Genomic DNA, 18,348 nt, shown 5'->3' on the forward strand with positions numbered 1-18,348 from the left:
ACCAGTCGTTGAGAATCAGTTTGGAGTGGGAAAATCTACTGTGGGGGTGCTGTGATGCAAGTAGCCAAAGCAATCGTAAGCTGCTGCTATGAAAGGTTGTGACTCTGGGAAACATGCAGGTCATAGCGGATGCTTTGCTGCAATGGGATTCCCTAACTGTATGGTGGGGTGATAGATGGAACCCATATCCCTATCTTGGCACTGGAGCACCAGGTACCCGTACGTAAACTGAAAGGGGTACTTTCTCATGGTGCTGCAAGCACTGGGATCACAAGGGGTTCATCAACATCCACGTGGGAATGGCCAGGAAGGTTCATGACACTCGCATCTTCAGGAACACTACTCTGTTTAAACGGCTGCACCAAGGGAATTACTTCCCAGACGCAGAAAATAAACCATTGGGGATGTTGAAATGACTGTCGTTCTCCTGGGGGACCCACCCTACCCTTGATGCCATGGCTCATGAAGCCATACACAGGCAGGCCTGGACAGTAGTCAGGAGCTGTTCAACTACAGGCTGAGCAAGTAGAATGGTGGTGGAATGTGCATTTGGCCTTTTAAAGGTGCGCTGGTGCACATTTGACTCGCTCAGACCTCAGCCAAACAATGTCCCCATTGTTAATGCTGCTTGCTGTGTGCTCCACAATCTCTGTGAGAGCGGGGAGACCTTTATGGCGGGGTAGGAGGCTAAGGCAAATCACTTGGCCGCTGATTATGCGCAGCCAGATACCAGGGCGATTAGAAAGAGCACACCAGGAAGCGGTGCGCATCAAAGAAGCTTTGAAAATAGTTTCATCACGGGCCAGGGTACGGTGTGACTGCTGTGTTTGTTTCCCCTTGATGACCCCCCCCGATTAACTCCTTATTTTTTCACATGTTTTTTCATTTCGTCTTTTAGAACGGAGTTCTGTTAGCACAGAATCCTCTCCCCATATAACGATCAGATCCAGTACCTCCAATGCGGTCCATGCTTGAGCTCTTTTTTGATTCTCAGGAGACTGTATTGTTACCTGTGCTGATGAGTTCTGCATGGTCACCTGTGCTGGTGAGCTCTCCACGCTGGGCAAACAGGAAATGAAATTCAAAAGTTCGTGGGGCTTTTCCTGTCTACCTGGCCAGTGCATCTGAGTTCAGATTGCTGTCCAGAGCGGTCACAGTGCTGCACTGTCGGATACAGCCCGGATGCCAATACTGTTCATTTATGGCCACACTAACCCTAATCCGATATGGTAATACCGATTTCAGCTCTACTCCTCTCCTTGGGGAGGAGTACAGAAACCGGTTTGAAGAGCCCTTTATATTGATATAAAGGGCCTCGTTGTGTGGACAGGTGCAGCGTTACATCGGTTTAACTCTGCTAAAATCGGTATAAACGCATAGTGTAGACCAGGCCTGACGCTATGTCAATCCAATTATATTGACGCTGACTCTACACCACTCGAAGAGGGGGTGTTACTAATAGGCACAGAGAGGCACTTACATGGGTGCGATCCAAATTTAAGAGAAGACACTTCCACAGGTAGGTCGATGCAAGGCAGCTTACGTTGACCTAACCATGAAGCATAGACCAGACCTAAGGGAGTTGCGAAAGCTCACCCAGAAAGTCTGTGACGGAGCATGGAAGTTCCTTCTGCACCTCCTGAGTCTCAGGCTTGCAACCTAGCCACTGGACCATTCGTCCCCTCTTCTCCTCAATGAGCTATGGTTAAGATTTTGAAAGAGGCCCAAAACAACTAGGCATCCTACTTTGCACTGAATTTCAGTGAGAAGTAGGCCCCTTTGACAATCCCAGCCTACACAGAGTACAGTTGTGCCTTCCGGTACATAGTCCACTGGCTTCAGAGAGTGTCACACTTATTTACGTAAGGGCAGAATTTGTGTTATCTTATTAAAACAAAAGAACTTTGTATAGCCCATTTCACATTTTAAAACCACCCATCCAAATTCAAGTGTTATGAGTTTTCTCAAAATAGCTCATGATGTTGAGAGCTGGCTGTAAAAAAAGGTTACCTACCTTTCATAACTGTCATTCTTCAAGATGTATTGCTCATGTCCATTACACTCTAGGTGTGTGCGCGCCCATGAGTGCAGCCGTTGGAGATTTTTGCCTTAGTAGTACCAGTAAGGCTGTCTGTGGCGCCCTGTGGAGTACCACATTCATGCCTTGGAATATCAAACGCCGCCAGCCCTATGCCCTCTATGTTTCTTCTTGCCGACAACTCTGACAGAGGGGCAGGAGGGCAATTAATTGAATGAACATGAGCAACATCTCTAAGAGTAACAGTTACAAAAGGTAGATAGCCATTTTTTCTTTGAGTACTTGCTCATGTCGATTCCATTCTAAGTGACTCACAAGCCGAATCAATGGAGGTGGGCTCAAGTGTTCACAGTCTTATAACTTGCATCATTGCTCTGTCAAGCCAGCACCGTCTTGACCCTGCTGTGTAGTGCGATGCAAACGTGTGGATGGACGACCAAGTCGTGGCCCGAAAGACCTCTTGGATCAGCACCTGTGCCAGGAAGGCTGATGATGCCTGCACCCTAGTCGAATGAGCTGTCATGATGGCTGGTGGGGACACCTTTGCCAGCTCAGAGCAAAAGCGGATACAGACCATGATCCAAGATGAGATTCTCTGGGCTGACACTGGGCAACCTTTCATGCTGTCAGTGACAGCAATGAACAACTGCATTAACTTATGGAACAGCTTTGTTTTATCAGTGTAGAAGACCAGTGCCCGTTTGACATCCAGGGTAGACAGCCCACACTCCTCATCCGTCACATTAGACTTTGGATAAAGGACTTAAAAGTAGATGTCTTGACCAGTGTGGAACTAGGAGATGACCTTGGATGTAGCTGGACCTTGTCCTTATAGAAGATCCTATTGGGCGGCTCCACTGTTGGCGCCCTGATCTTTCTATGGGCCGAAGTTATAGTGACCAAGGAGAGATTCAGCAGCACAGCGAACCAGCGTTGATGAGGCCACGCTGGGCTATGAGGATAAGAGATGCTCTGTCTTGCTTCACCTTCAGCAGTACCTTGTGGATCAACGGTACTGGGGAGAAGGTGTACATCAGTACTTCCGACGACAGAATAAGGAAGGCGTCCAACAGGGAACCCTTGTCCCTGCCCCAGAGAGAACAGAACAGGTGACACTTTCTGTTATGCTTAGACATAAACAGGTCCACCCCGGGAGTCCCTCACCTGCGGAAGATTAAGCAGACCACTTCTGGATGAAGCAACCATTCGTGGCGAGACAAGACGGTCATGCTGAAGCAATCTGCCAGGACGTTCCTGGTTCTAGGCAGGTGAGTGACCACCAGAAAAATGGCATGTTGCACACAAAAGTCCCAGAGGCTGAGCGCCTCCCAACAAAGATCTGAAGACCTGGCATCGCCCTGTCTGTTGATGTTATACATCACGGCTGTACTGTCCACCAGGACCTGAACTTTCCTGCCAAGTGGGGCAAGAACGCCTGGTAGGCCAGGAAAACTGCTCTGAACTCCCTGACACTGATATGAAGGGCCAGATCACTGTGTGGCCAGTGGCCCTGGGTGCTGAGCTCGCCCAGATGGGCTCCCCAGCCCAGGTGTGACACATCTAAGACCAGGGTAAGAGACAGAGATGGAGTCACAAAGAGAACCCCCTGCAACATTACCTTGGTATCCAGCCAAGAGTCCAAAAGCACGTAGCTCATTACCGTGACCACACGGGCCAGGGCGCACCTGCTGGGGCTATAGTCCAGGGCCAGCCACGCCTTCAGAGGCTGTAGATGAAGTCGGGCATGGCCATGCACATGTACGTGCACATGGCCATGTAGTCCATTAGTCACAGGCACGTGTGGGCTGTGGTGAGCAGATGCTCTTTATGTAGGTGATCAAGTCTGACATGGCCTGGAATTGCACTTCTGAAAGGAAGGCCCCAGCTCACATGGAGTTGAGAAATATTCCGATAAACTGTATGCATTCGACTGGTGTTAACGTGGACTTCCGTATTTATTAACAGGCCCAGATCGTTGCAGATGGACCACACCAGATTGAGCCTACGTTGCACCTGCTCCCAAGACCTGCCCTTGATGAGCCAATTGTCAAGATATGGGAAGATCTGGACACCTCACCCCACCCCCGACATCTCAGGTAAGCTGCTACCAGCGCCACGCACTTTGTGAATACCCAGGGGGCCGAGGACAGGCCAAAAGGTAGTGCCATGAACTGGAAGTGACACCTGGCCACTATGAAAAACGCAGGAAACGCCTGTGGCCCGGCAATGTGGAGACATGAAAAGAGGCATCCTTTAAGTTGAGAGCAGTGTACCAGTTCCCCGGATCCAGGGAAGGAATGATAGAGGCCAGGGAGAACATGTGGAACTTCAACTTCTTGAGAGGCTTGTTGAGGTCATGCACGTCCAGGATGGGTCTGAGGCCCCCTTTGGCTTTCAGGATTAGGAAATAGCAGGAGTAGAGTCCTCTTCCTTCAATGTCCCGAGGAATCTCCTCCACAGCCCCCAAGCCCAGGAGCTTCTTGACCTCCTAAACGAGGAGTTGCTCTTCAGAAGGGCCCCGGAAGATGGACGGCAAAATGAGGGAATGAGGGGGCAGGGGCAAGAAGGAGGGGTGGCCGAGAACTGCAGGGTATGTCCAGGACCCAGCAGGCTGACAGAGTGACCATTGCACAGGCGTAACTGAATAGTAACTGTAGAGTGGAGAGCGGTACCGATGCTGGGGAGAACGGGACGGAGAACTTTCCCACTGTGCTGGTGATTGGGATCAATGCCTAAAGGACGACCGTCAAGAGAGTGAGTGGTGCTGGGAATAGTAAGGGAGAGCAATCAACAACGCAATTGGGATCTGCCCCGGGATTCCAGACACAGCAGAGAAGATTGACGTCTTCTGTCCGGCGACCAGTGCTGTTCCCCTACTCCTGAGGGATTTTAACAGCGGGCTTTCCCTCTTGGGGAACCTTAGCCAGGTCCTGTGGCACCAGGGTCTTCACTGGAGTAGGTGGAGACCTATGCTTTCTCTGCGCCTGGGGAGCCTGGGATGATGAAGGGACAGGCAGGAGTGTGGGTCCCATACTCCTCCCAGGAGTCAGTGGCAGACCTTTAAGGGGGCTGGGAGCCCCAACTGGGGAAGCATGATTGCATGGCCCCTGAGTAGCCTGGTGGGGAGGCCAAGGTCCCTTACTAGATGACTCCTGGGCCTTCTTGCTCGGTACCAGGGAGCACTTCTTGGCCTTCTTCTTTGGCACCGGCGATGATGAATGATGCTAGGAGGAGTCGGGTGCCAGTGCTACGCACAGGGCCTGAGGCACTAGGTACGACCTGTCTGGACGGCTTTGAAGCTTTGAAGCCGGGTGGAGGGTGGACTCCATCAGGAGAGCCCTGAGATGGATATCCTGCTTCTTTTGGGTGCAGGGCTGAAAATTTTTGCAGATCCAGCAACACTCCAAACACTTAAGGCAGCTGCCATGGGGGTCAATCACAGGCATAGGCCTGCTGCAGTCCGAGCAGAGCTTAAACCTGGGAGACCAGGCCTTAAACCCGAGAGACCAAGGCATGCCCAACCTGGGGCAAAGTCTCACTCGGACCCTAACTACTAACTAACACTTAACTACTTAACACTATCAAATGCGAACTATGTACAACGGCCCTAAGGCACGAAGTTCAGAACGGTAGAAACCGCTAGCTCTTGCTCAGTGAGAAAGGTGCTCCGACCGACCACCATGGGCAATAAGAAGGAATAGAGAGGGTGTAGGGCCGGCAGTGCCTGAAATACCGTGGTATGAGCACAGCACTCCAGAGGGCACCACAGCCAGCCCTAAGGGTACCGCTAAGGCACATCTCCGACGGCCGCGCATTTGGGCATGCACACACCTAGAACCAAATCAACATGAGCAAGCACTTGAAGAACAGCAGATTGTGATGGGTTCAGGACAATAACATTCTGTCTTTCACATGCTGCTCTCCCAGCTTAAACTATATACAAGGTCATCAGCATCATTAGTTACTAACACACATAACACTTGTTTCCAGTTAGAATTTGCATGATCAGATTTGATCACTTAAAAAAAATTATATTACCTTCCCCAAGAAAGCCAGACTTATTAGCTCTAGATTTCCAAGCTGCTGATCAAATCTTGCTTGGAGAGTTGGAATGCAGCATTGCATGTGATCACACAAAGGAGTAATACAATAAAAAAACTGCTTTAACAAAATTTATTTGCAGAAGGCAGGGCCAAGCATTAAATTAACTTTTACCTGAAAATGTGGAATCAAGTCACAAAGCAGCTGAAGAATAAGGTGTTCTAGTGTAGAAGGTGCCTCTTTGTTGTCAGGACCATGTGGCTGAAGTAAGATTTTAAGTAGACTCATTCGCAGTTCAGCATTCTCCCCCAGTTGGGATGGTTCACAATACAGGTATCTTAGAAATGGGGTCATTATATAGACACATGAACTCTGCGCCCTGCAGTTCAAAAATAAGTTTGCTGAGACCACTTACTAGTAAAAGTCAGCGAACAGTGAAACCCAGGCAACACAACATTCACAGCCTCTATTGGTATCAACATTGTGCAGGATGTATAGTAATTATGAGAAGACATCACGTGAGTCATTGCTAAATCCCACAATAAGGAGTAACAATTTTATTTACTTGCACAGAACAATATAATGAGCTTTTGAATAGTAGAGGTGCAATTAAAGTGCATTGCCAATATACTTACTCTGTACTGATGCATGAATAACACCTCACTTTATACTCCAGGGGTCGGCAACCTCTGGCACACGGCTCGCCAGGGTAAGCATCCTGGCGGGACAGGTCAGTTTGTTTATCTGCCACGTTGGCAGGTTCGGCCGATCGCGGCTCCCACTGGACGCGGTTCGCTGTCCCAGGCCAATGCAGGCGGCAGGAAGCACCACGGGCTGCGGGATGTGCTGGCTGCTGCTTCCTGGGACAGCGAACCGCGGCCAGTGGGAGCCGCAATCGGCGGAACCTGCCGACGTGGCAGATAAACAAACTGGCCTGGCCTGCCAGGGAGCTTACCCTGACCCTGAAGAGCCACGTGCCAGAGGTTGCCGACCCCGTTATACTCTTACATGCTGCAATGGTATTTTATATTTGATTTTTTCCTCAATAATTTAGAAGGCTGTTTTCTGTGCTATATGTCATCATAGCTATTGCTGTACCAAATTATGCGGTATCTGGATAATGTTTTGTTCAGAAATACTATTATAAAATCTGACTTTTCATCACTATAAATCAAACACAAAAGAACATTGTTTGAGAGCTACCACAGAAACAGCGATCAAAACAAAGTACTACTTCAACAAGGGTTGCTCCCTGGCGAAGAGTGTATCACTGGATTGTTTCATTGGATTCACTCTGCTAGAAACTCACAACTATACATTTAAAAAAAAATCCATTTGTTGATCCATTTATGTATGACTCATTGTCTCAAAACTGGGAATCAGAATATTGGTTACAAAGCCTGGATATTGTCAAAAAATTAAGTACCTCCAGAAACCTTTTATCTTCTCCCATTCATGTCTCAAAAAAGTCAGTAATGCATATAGATCACTATATTCTAGATCTATGATTTTATGCTATAAAAGCCTTTGGATAAAAAGTGGCAGGAAGAACAGGACAAACGGGTTCTTCTAAAGAATGTAGCTATTGTTAAAAAAAAAAAAATTAACCAGCTGTCACTCCATACTCCTATTCATCACACAACATACCTACTATACACCTAAATATATACTAAATACCATATAAAAGAAAGTGTTTCTGGCACCGTTCGATGTCACTGCAAATGTTGTCATTGATTTCAGTGGGACGATCAGGGCCATAACAATTTTGCATTCAGTCTAAATCCTACTAAAGTTAATCAGAATTTCTCCACTGACTTCCAAGGACTTTGAATCAGGACTCGACTCCCTGACAGGTTATGGAAAGCTAGTGTGGCTTTCCCCTTCTGCATACATTTTAAAATACGCTATTGTGATTTCAGTAATGGAAAATGCATGTATTATGACAGAACATATTCATTACTCAGGCATTACTCATTGGCTTCAGTGTGAGTTTTGCCTAAGTAAAGATTGTGAGATTGGGCCAAAAATGAAATACATTTTAAAATCACCTGTAGTTATCTGCAAGAAACAAATTTTTTTATTTTAATTAATTCTAAATCTCTAGCTCTGGCTCTAGGTGTTATTAGAGTAGTTCAGGAAATTTCAAATAAAAACATTTCCATGAAAAACAGAAACAATGTAATGTTGAATTGTCACAATACCTCCCTGTTTTCTGAGCTCTAGGAATAACAAAAGTCATTAACATTTTAATAGATCAATATCAACTAAATTCCCAAACACTCATACAATCTCCTCCAGTCACACCACATCACTATCAGGCCACGACATAAAAAATAATAATACAACTAAAACAAAACACTAAGACTCTGATTCTGCAAACTCTTATTCATCCACTCAACTTTATATATGTGAGTAGTCCTGCTGACTTCAGTAAGTGTTTGCAAGATCACGGTTAAGGAAACAGACAGGTCTTATACCTTAAGAGTGAAATCCTAGTCCCACTGAAGTTAATGGGAGTTTTGCCATAGACTTCAATGAGGTCAAGGTTTCACACTTTTTCTGCTGCCCATTCAACAAACAATTATATCACACCCACTTATGACAGAATTCTTTATGAATACTGAATTCCAGAATTTTAAGGTGACTGGAAGATCTGTCTAATATTTTGTTTTAAAATGAATCTACCTTTTTAATTTGACATCAACTTAAAACTCAAACTTCTGTTTGAAGATTCCTTAACTTCTATCATCACAAGTAACAGTTAAGCTCACTATAAAATAAAGAAAAATATATTTATCTTGAAAAATATTTCTCCTACCCCAGTTGTCTACTTTCTGTAACAGAGCACTATACAGGTCTGTCGCATCTTACGCGTATTTAACATGCGCAATTTCAGCTTCACATGGTCGGGGGGGGGGGGGGAGTGAGAGCAATTCCACCAGCGTGAGACACGAATCTGCTGTTCCCACTAAAATATTTGGCGGGGGGGGGAGAGGGGGACTTCACAGCAACAGCATGTCTTTAGGCCTGTGATAAGGTTCTCCCCTATAACAATCCTGGAAGGTTGGCAAAAAAAGAACAAAAAACAGTTTAAATGTATGCATGCCCTGCAGTGAGAGAGAGATGGGAGAAGCAAATCTGCTGTTCCCACTACAGTACTCAGTCCCCCTGTGCCTCTCATACTGATTGAGACTCTACTGTACTTGTACTGTTTAAAGAGACAGTACGCATTTTTCATATAACATGGCCCCTAAACGCAAACCACCTACTTCATCTAGTGCTCAACCGAAGAAACAGCGATCTGTTCCAACGCTGGAGGAAAAACTGGCTGTGTTGGTCTTATTGAGAGACGGTATGTCCATCGCCAACGTGGCGTGTAAATACGGTCGCAATGAATCTAGCATCCGTGCCATCAAGATTCGAGAGAGAGAAATTAATCAAGCACGGCATCAAGTGCTCCAGTAACTGCTAAGGTAACGAGCCAAGTGTATGATAAGACTTTAGTGAAGACTGAAAAGGCATTAAACTTATAGCTGGAGGACATGAACCGTAAACGGGTGCCTATCAATGGCAACACGTTGTGAGAAAAGGCTCTTAGCATCTATGCGCTGTTCAAACCTCTCGCCGAAGAGGGACAGCCTTCTGATAAGAAGGAATTCAAAGCCAGCCAAGGTTGGCTTAACAGTTTTAGGAACCTCTTCAACCTCAAAAACGTGCAGGCTACTAGTGAAGCTGCATCTGCCAGTGAGGACGCAGCAAAAGCCTACCCTGAACAATTAAAGAAAATCATAGAAGAAAAGGACTATCTTCCAGAACAAGTTTTTAATGCTGACGAAACCGGGCTCTTCTGGAAAAAAATGCCCACCGCACTTATATTTTGAAATCAGGAAGACAAGCCCCTGGGTTCAAAGCAGCTAAAGACCGTGTGACTGTGTTGCTTTGTGGCAATGCGGCTGGGCATTTAATAAAGCTGGGCTTGCTCTACAGGGCTGCAAATCCCCGTCTCCTAAAAGGCAAGAACAAAAATCTCCTGCCTGTGTTCTGGCAATCAAATAAAAAGGTTTGGGTGACGGCAGCATTACTTCTGGATAGGTTTCACCAGTGTTTCATTCTGGAGGTCAAGCAGTACCTTGAAGAGAAAGGACTTGACTTTAAAGTGTTGCTAATCGTAGACAATGCTCCTGGCCATCTTGTGGCACTCCGGTTTGCACATAACGAAGTTGAAGTGGTCTTTCTCCCCCCCAATACCACCTCCATCCTCCAACCTCTCAACCAAGGCGTCATTAGCTGTTTCAAGGCCACACACGAGGTTTACATTCTCACGGATCCTTACCACTATGGATGCTGATCCCAATGTTAATGTGATGGAGTGTCGGAAGTCCTTCAACATTGCTGATTGCATCACTTATATTAAACAGGCAGTGGATGCAGTCAAGCCTGAAACAGTGAATGTGTGTTGGCAAAACCTATGGGAAGACTGTGTGAATGACTTTAAGGGTTTCCCGACCATTGACAAAGAAGTGCAACTCATTGTTCAGGTGGCCAGGCAAGTGGGTGGTGATGGCTTCGTCGACATCCTCGAGGAAGAAATTGAGGAATTAATTGAGGGCCATAGAGAAATATTGACTGACAAAGAGTGAGAGGAACTGATAAAATCGTCTACAGAAGATGATGATGATGATGATGATGATGAACAGGAAGAACCAGCAACTTGGAATCTTCATAAATTTTCTGAAGTGTTCCAAGCAGCAAAACACTTGAATGATTTAATTTCTGAATATGATCCTTCTATGGAATGAAGCCTCAAAATCACACGTAGAGGAAGAGGAAAACTAATCATTGGAGTATGTATAGTACAAGACTAGCAAGAATATCCAGGAAGACTGGTGACTGTTCAGGTTTACAGTACTGTACTGTTTTCATTTTTTATTCTCTTTCTTTCTTTCTTCTCTATGTTGTTAAAAATACTGTAAAATTATATTTTGCATATGTAATCTTTATTATATACTGTACTTTACATTGCTGTATACTATACATAGTACTGTACAGGGCTGTATACATAAAACTGTACTTTATGGGAGATTTAAGGGATTTTCAAGGGTCATTTTGACTATATGCGATTTTTGCTTTTCGCACTGACTGCAGAACATAACCCCAGCGTAAGACGCGACAGACCTGTATATATTTAGTTAGTTTCATTGTATTTCTACAGTCAGTTCCCCTGTTTGAGAGAGTCTTCCACAAAGCAACAGAGAAAAGACATTTTTAAAAAGACAGGGAAACATTTTGTAAAACTACAAAAAATGGCCAATGGCTGTGGGGCTGGTATAATACTTGATAGTCCTTTAAACTCATTTTTCAAGATTGACAGTGTCCTTTTAGCTCTTCATGTATATGTAAATGGTATGGATCTGTTTTTTAACAGACAATTTTTATAAGAAGGCTTTGCAATTCAATTTTTTACATAAAAAGCAAGCATCTTCAAAAGCCACCATTTAAAATCACTATCATTTAAACTTAACAGGAAAAATAGCTTATAGCTGTGGCACTAGGTTGTTGCACAATCCCAGAAAAAAGATCCCATTTCACCTGCAATGAAGTCATGTTGTATAAAAGATATTCATGGACCTTGTCATTGGACAAACTGTGCTGTTATACAGCATTAGCCATTAAAATATCACCAATTGCCAAATTATCACACAGTGACATTTGAGATTAACACAGTTTCCCCAGCCACGTATTAGCAGGCACGTCTCATATCTCCGTGGTACTGCTTTGCAAATGTTGACTTTTAAATGGCCTTCTGTTCAACATAGTCTTTCCCAAAAGAACAAAGTTGTAGTAAGAAAAAAAAATAAGCAGAAAATTCCTAGAAACACATGAATTGCCACACCAGAACACACCAATTCTCCATCTATTCCAGTATCCTGTCTAACAGCAACGGTACCAGATGTCTCACAGGAAAGTACTTGAAACCCACTGTGGACAATAACAGAGTAATCTGCCCATATGTATTCATACCTCATTATTAGGCAGTTGGCTTGAGGGTTAATACTCCTACTTCTTACTTAGGTATCTAATATAGAGGATTTTCTCATTGCTCGTGTAAATAGTTACTCTTTTTCTAAGTCTTTCTGAACTCTTGGGCTCAATGACGATGTCATAGACAGCAAGTTCCACAGATTCATTATGTGTTGTGTAAAATAAAAATATAGTTTCTATTATCAGATTTAAATGTGAATGAACTGAACATCCTCCTGTGCTTGTGTTATGAGAAAGGTACATAGGAACATCTGATTTACCTTCTCTACATCATTCACTATTTCATCTAACAGATGTCCCCGCTTGCCTCCTTTCTAAACTAAGCAGTCCCAATCCTCCTAAATACAAATTTTGTATCCATTCAAAAGCCAACTGGCCAATTAACATAGGTAAATAATTTTATGGTTGGCTTAATGAACTATTAGTTTTTCCATTAACATCCTCACTGTGCTAAATTTTCTGCCTGGGCTAGACCATTTCTGTGACAATTTTCCAAAGTTATCCTTAACATTTGGTTTCCATTATTACATGGTCTGCAACAAAAGTGAATTAAATTTTTTAACTTAAAGTTTTCATCCAACAACCACCTTTTTTCAGAAACTACATTTTTCATGAAAAATTTGTGAAGGTATCACCCAAAACATTAAAATTGTTATAAAAAATTCAGATACCAGGATACAGCATTCTGAATAACTTTTACAATAACTATTTTGATTACAAAATTTAGCAATTTTAGATATTTAGAAATTTTCCAACACTCAGAAACAAAAAACTTTGAAATACAATTTTTGGCTAAAAAATAACCATTTTTCAACCAGTTCTAGCTCACAGTATGTACTATTCAAAGAAATCAAAGGGTATGTCTACAGAGCAAAACCTGCAGCTGTCCCAGACCAGCCAACTCAGGCTCGCAGGACTGTTTCATTGCTGTGTAAAATTCCAGCCTCAGGCTGGAGCCTGGGCTCTAGGAACCCTCCACCCCACAGGGTTTTTCTTTGCTGTGCAGACATACCCCAAGAAGTTTTTGTTGTTCTTTTTTAAAAACATACGATCAGGTACTTTACCCTGTCACCTCAGCAAGCACTTCTTTGTGGAATTAGTACACAGTTCTACAGATATAAACAAACAATTGAACTATATTTGTTTTTTACCTCTCTGGACATAGCTTGAAAAATACTGTTATCTGCTGCAAGAGAATTGGCCAGCAATCAGGTCTGTTTTCGAGTACAGTGACTAGTGGATGAGGAGGATACCTGAAACACAGAGAAATCATATTTGGATCTGTAATGCAGGTGGCAAACATGTGAGGTAACCATCTTCAAGATAACATCTGTAGACGTACAAAATGTAACTCCTGCCTTTACCAACTTCCTTCACAAGTTTCATCAAGATACTATACATCGAACTAGTATGCTTTTTGGGATCCCCTGGAAACAACATTCAAATGAAGTGTTTATTAGATACAGATTTAGGCAAAAAAAATTTCCACAGAGTGCTTATAGTTAAATTAATATGCCCATAAATAGGTGCCTAAAAATCAGGTAATTTATTTAAATACAGACAGAGAGGGAGATTTTCAGAAACACACTGGTATGTTAGGTGCCTAACACTCATTGATTTTCAGTGGGAGTTGGATGCTTATCTGCCCTTTGTTTCTTTGAAAGTCACCCTCCACAGTATTATCTTTAGGATCTCATATTTTAAATTTTTTGTCTTTATTGTCATAGAACACCTTTCATAATTAAGGGATTCATAAAGACTGTTTAAAGCAATGGACTTGGATACCAGAAGTGCACCAACTAATTAACCCAAAAAAGGAGCCATTATCTGCTCAACAATAAGCATGTCACATACCACAGGATATCCTAACATATTTTATTACCAAGTAAAACAAAGGCGTTCACAACGTATGGGGGGGAGGTATTAAACCTCTCCCCAATTAAGGGGAGGCCTCCCCAAAATTAAGGTACTAGCCCAAAATACTCTGAAACACTACAGGTACCTCAATAAGCTACAAATGACAAGACTAATTATTAAAGAAGAAAACATAAATCACTTAACACAAATGTGTGTAGATTATGTGCTTTATACCTCGTCTCCTGTTTTTGTTGTTGCTGTTGTCATCTTTGAACAATTTAAATAATCCAAAGATTTTTTTCCCCCTATTATTTTACCAGTACTACCCAGACAAACATTCTGATCTGCACATCACCCAGCTCTTTGGAGTCTTTAAACCACAGATACATCTCTTCAGCGGGAGAGGCTGCCCACAGTGGCTGGTTCACTGAAGCAGAAGTTGCAGCTTCTCAAACGCGGTCTTTAAAGTCTGCCACCACTTTTGCTGTTTGACATATTACCAAACCAGAGGGCTATTGGTGTATTAATACTTTTCTTTATTCTTCAGCCCATGACAGGGTCAGTTGTAGCTTTGATGGCTGGAGAGTAAATGATTTTACAGCCACCCTTTCCCAACAACAACAAAAAAAAAACAGAGCCCGCCTAAGAACCTAAGCTTCCCAAAGGTGGATAGCCCTTGACAAGACTCTTTGGCAGAAGTGTTTGCTTTTTTGGAGGTGGGTCCTCTCCTACTGCAGGTTGCATGTATTCTGTCTCCAGTCAGTTTGGAACAGAAATAGTTCCTCATGCAGCTGTCTCTATGGAGTCACTCCTGTACTGGTTCTGTCGTTGGTCTGCTCCACTTCTTTCTCCTCCTCCCATTACTAGCTTCCAGTAACTCAGCTCCCCAGGGGCCATTCATGCACTACCACCATCCTAACGCACTTCCACACTCTCCTCTTTATTCCACGAGCTCCGTGCATGCTGAAGTGTTCCCCACACCAAGAAAGGGGATTTTTATTGTGGTCCAAGGCCAGCACACATCACTAAACCAGCTTGGAATTAGAAATCAAAGAGATCAGCTTTCAGCTTTCATCTCCATGAAGAAGTGAGTCCAGCAGAGGGGCCTGCATACCATGATCAGTATGCGTTCTCCTGTACCCTCTCTCAGACTACACACAAGGAAACGAGTATGGAAACAACTATCAGGGTAGATATCAGCCTAACTGCCATATAGTGGCTGAAGAAGATACCAAGAGAAGAACATGAGTGCCAGGGTGTTATTACATTTCATTAAAGTACCAGAGTCTGGACTGCTAGTGTAGCTACTAAGCCACATGTACACAGCCAAGAGGTTGCAACTGTTTTGTTCTGATGCAGCCCTTTGCCACCTCCAGAATAAACTATTGCAGTACACCGGGATATATCAACATCAGGTAAGTTTTGTGCCACTCCATGTGACACATTTCTCACCAGGGAAAAATGGCTTTAACCTCCGATCCCTCCCCTTGTCACACACCTTTCTTCCTAAGCAGTGGAAAGGTGTGTGGACAGGGGGAGGGATCAGAGATTAAAGCCTGTCCCTTGCATCCTGCAGAAGCAAAATCAAAACCAGCTTGGGTGAGCACTGGGAGCCTGGATAAGCCAGTGGGGACAAACGTTATTGGAGGGAGGGTGGAAAAATGTGGTATGGGAGCTTGTTTGTGGAGAGGGGAAAGGAATGTGTGAGCCTAAACATGAAACCCACTTGGGGAATTTTGGTGGTGGGGAGCCTGTTATAATGACAATTGTTGGAAGTGGGGTGCAGCTCCCCAATCCTGCCCCTGCTCGCTACTACCTGTCCCTTCTGTTCTTAACCAGCCCTGTCCAGTTTTTGTTCCCTCTGCCTGCCCTTGTTCCTTCCACCGTGCTCTCGCTAGGCCCCATTTTGCTCCTCACCCTCAGCAAACAAGACTGGTGCCATTGCTGCCTCATTCAATAGGATGCCTGGGGGCCAGCAAGAGGCACATTAAGAGCACAGGACAGTCTCCCTGACCTCAGGATTGATATCTAATGCCACTTTCCCCCCAGTGACCAAGAAGGGAAGTCGCAGGAAAAGTCCTGCTGGATACATGAGATTTAAACAGGGTTGCAGGAATAAACAAGAAGCAGGGAATGCACATCCAATGCACGATACTTATAAGTCCTGATGGGACTGTATCTTAAATCTGGAAACTTGCAACTGGTGCAGAATTCTGCCCTCAGTTTGTTAAACAGTGCTTCTTTTCACAAGCACATAAAGTCCATGCTCCAACATCTGCACTGGCTGCCAATTGTTTCTAGGTGGATCTCAGAGTGCTGGTTTTGCTCTATAAAGCATTAAATAACCTGAGACCTATCAAGCTAAGAGGCCACCTCTCTGCCCAAGACATAATGCCATAATCATAGTCAGTAGGAGTGCCTGACCTGGAGTTCCATTATACTTTTTGAATTCACTAGCCAACCCCTTTCCACATAATAGCCCAAATTTTCTCTAACCTTCTGGGTATGCTGCCAGGCCCATCTTCCCTCTCTGGCCCATACGGAGACTAGTGATGGGCAACGCTGGCTAGCAGTGCATGGTGGACTCTGATGGAGACACTGTTAGGAAATTTGAATTAAGCTGTATTTCTGTTGTTGCCAGGGTATTTGATGGAGTCTGTTTACCAGGATATTTGATGGAGTCTGTATTTTTTTTTTAAATAAAGATTGTTAGGAGAGCCCAAGCCTGGGATGGTCTCTCATTGTAAAATACTAAGAATATAAACAAATTCAGACATTTTTACATTATTTCACATTACATAGAAATGTTTATGGCCTGACTTTCAGCAGTGCTGAGTAATCCCAGCTCCAAATACAGTCAATGGTATCTGCAGGAGTTCTGCACTTTGAAAAAAACAAGCTATTAGTTCTTTTCTCTATTATACATCATAGTTTGACTAAATAGTATGAAAGTGCCTTCAGGCTGTCATTGAACTAGTGAGACCATACCCATCTGCTGTAAATATGACCATGAATACAAAAATACCGTGCCCATTAACACATTTCTGAAAAATAAACTAAAAAATACATTTTTTTTTTTAAACAAAAGGAGGTGCTCCATATTATGGTACTTTATTCTCTCTGACCTTATTAGAATACTGGGTAAATGACTGGATTTCAGTTTACTTAAGGAGTAATAAATGTCACCATTATCCAAATGAAATGTCTGACGGGTTATACAAGGTGACTGCAGAAAGATCTTTCATACCTAATGTTCCTTGTTTCTTTAGGAGCTTGTCAGATTAAAGCTACCAGCCAAGAAAATTGCAAATATCATTGACTCTACTCTAGTAAGAGACTATAGTGGAACATGACCCACTGAACTCTGCAGGCTTAGAGTTCACCTCAGACTGCATAGCTGCAGGGTTTTTAAGATCTGCAATATCCTACTCTTAATAAAAATTCTGTGGCATATATAGTGAAAGCAAGTCCCAGTGTATTGTCTCTTGCCAAGAAAATGGATCCTGATTTGACTTGTGATCACTATTTGCTATAGAAGAGTGTTTGTGATGTAGCTGTATAAATGTCAGAGTAATAATTTTATCAGCCTCATAAGTTATTTTGTTAACATTCTTTAGGGCGCCCTCGAAAAGTTAGTGCTTGCTTGCTTCTCCAGATAGATAGAACCAGGCAGCTGAACCTGAGAGGACATGAAAAAAAAAAAAAGTGTAAGGAGGCTGCAATACCCTCTATTATATTTGGACATAAAAACAATTTTGCTCTTTAAACAAATAGGATGGGCTTCTCTGGAAAAAATTAGGATTCCATCTCTCTACTGTAGGTTTTGTAAAAGTTTGCTCAGTACAGTTTGGAGCGCTCAGGATCTTTCTATATCCCTGACTGCAAAGCAATCAACTTCCAGGACATTAACTGTCATGCATACAGATACCGAAGGAGAAAAAAAAACTTCCTACTATTCTTGTAAATTTCAAGACAACTGAATGGGAACAAAATAGGTACTACTATGCTATTGAAAGCAATTCTCAAGAACACAGATAACAGCGTGGAAAACAAAGTTTCTTCACTACCAAAAATGACAGCTGTCCAAATGTCAAGCTGGCTGATGTGATGGGATATTTGTAGGATGTTCAGAGAATTCCTATTGATATGGATGTAATGAAAAATGACCAACTGTGCATGCCCAGCTCAGGTTTGGCCCCCGATTGTTAGGGACCTAACAGAAGTAAAGGGCAGAACTCCACCCTCTCCCTTCCTCATCTGTGACTGTTTCCCATACACACACATCCCTGTGCATACCCACAATACATCCATCCTGTCTAAATCCTTTCTTTCTGCACTCTGTTTTAGTGAAGCTCTTTGGTCCCAGTGAC

At 43.6% G+C, this 18,348-nt stretch overlaps 1 protein-coding gene across 11 annotated transcripts in view; it reads right to left on the minus strand.

Annotated features, from left to right (window-relative positions):
* FOCAD (focadhesin) overlaps positions 1-18,348 on the minus strand; it is a 211,513-nt gene that overhangs the window by 156,605 nt on the left and 36,560 nt on the right. For 10 of the 11 annotated variants that reach the window (XM_032797563.2, XM_032797567.1, XM_032797566.2 and 7 more), the window contains 2 exons: positions 13,273-13,374; positions 6,254-6,458 (listed from right to left, as the gene is read on the minus strand). In XM_032797563.2, the coding sequence (XP_032653454.1) occupies positions 6,254-6,458; positions 13,273-13,374 (307 nt within the window). The remainder of the gene's footprint in view (positions 1-6,253; positions 6,459-13,272; positions 13,375-18,348) is intronic. The other variant, XM_075067301.1, reaches the window with a different exon arrangement.

This window comes from Chelonoidis abingdonii, chromosome 6 (genome assembly GCF_003597395.2).
Source record: "Chelonoidis abingdonii isolate Lonesome George chromosome 6, CheloAbing_2.0, whole genome shotgun sequence".
NCBI classification, from domain to species: Eukaryota; Metazoa; Chordata; order Testudines; family Testudinidae; genus Chelonoidis; species Chelonoidis abingdonii.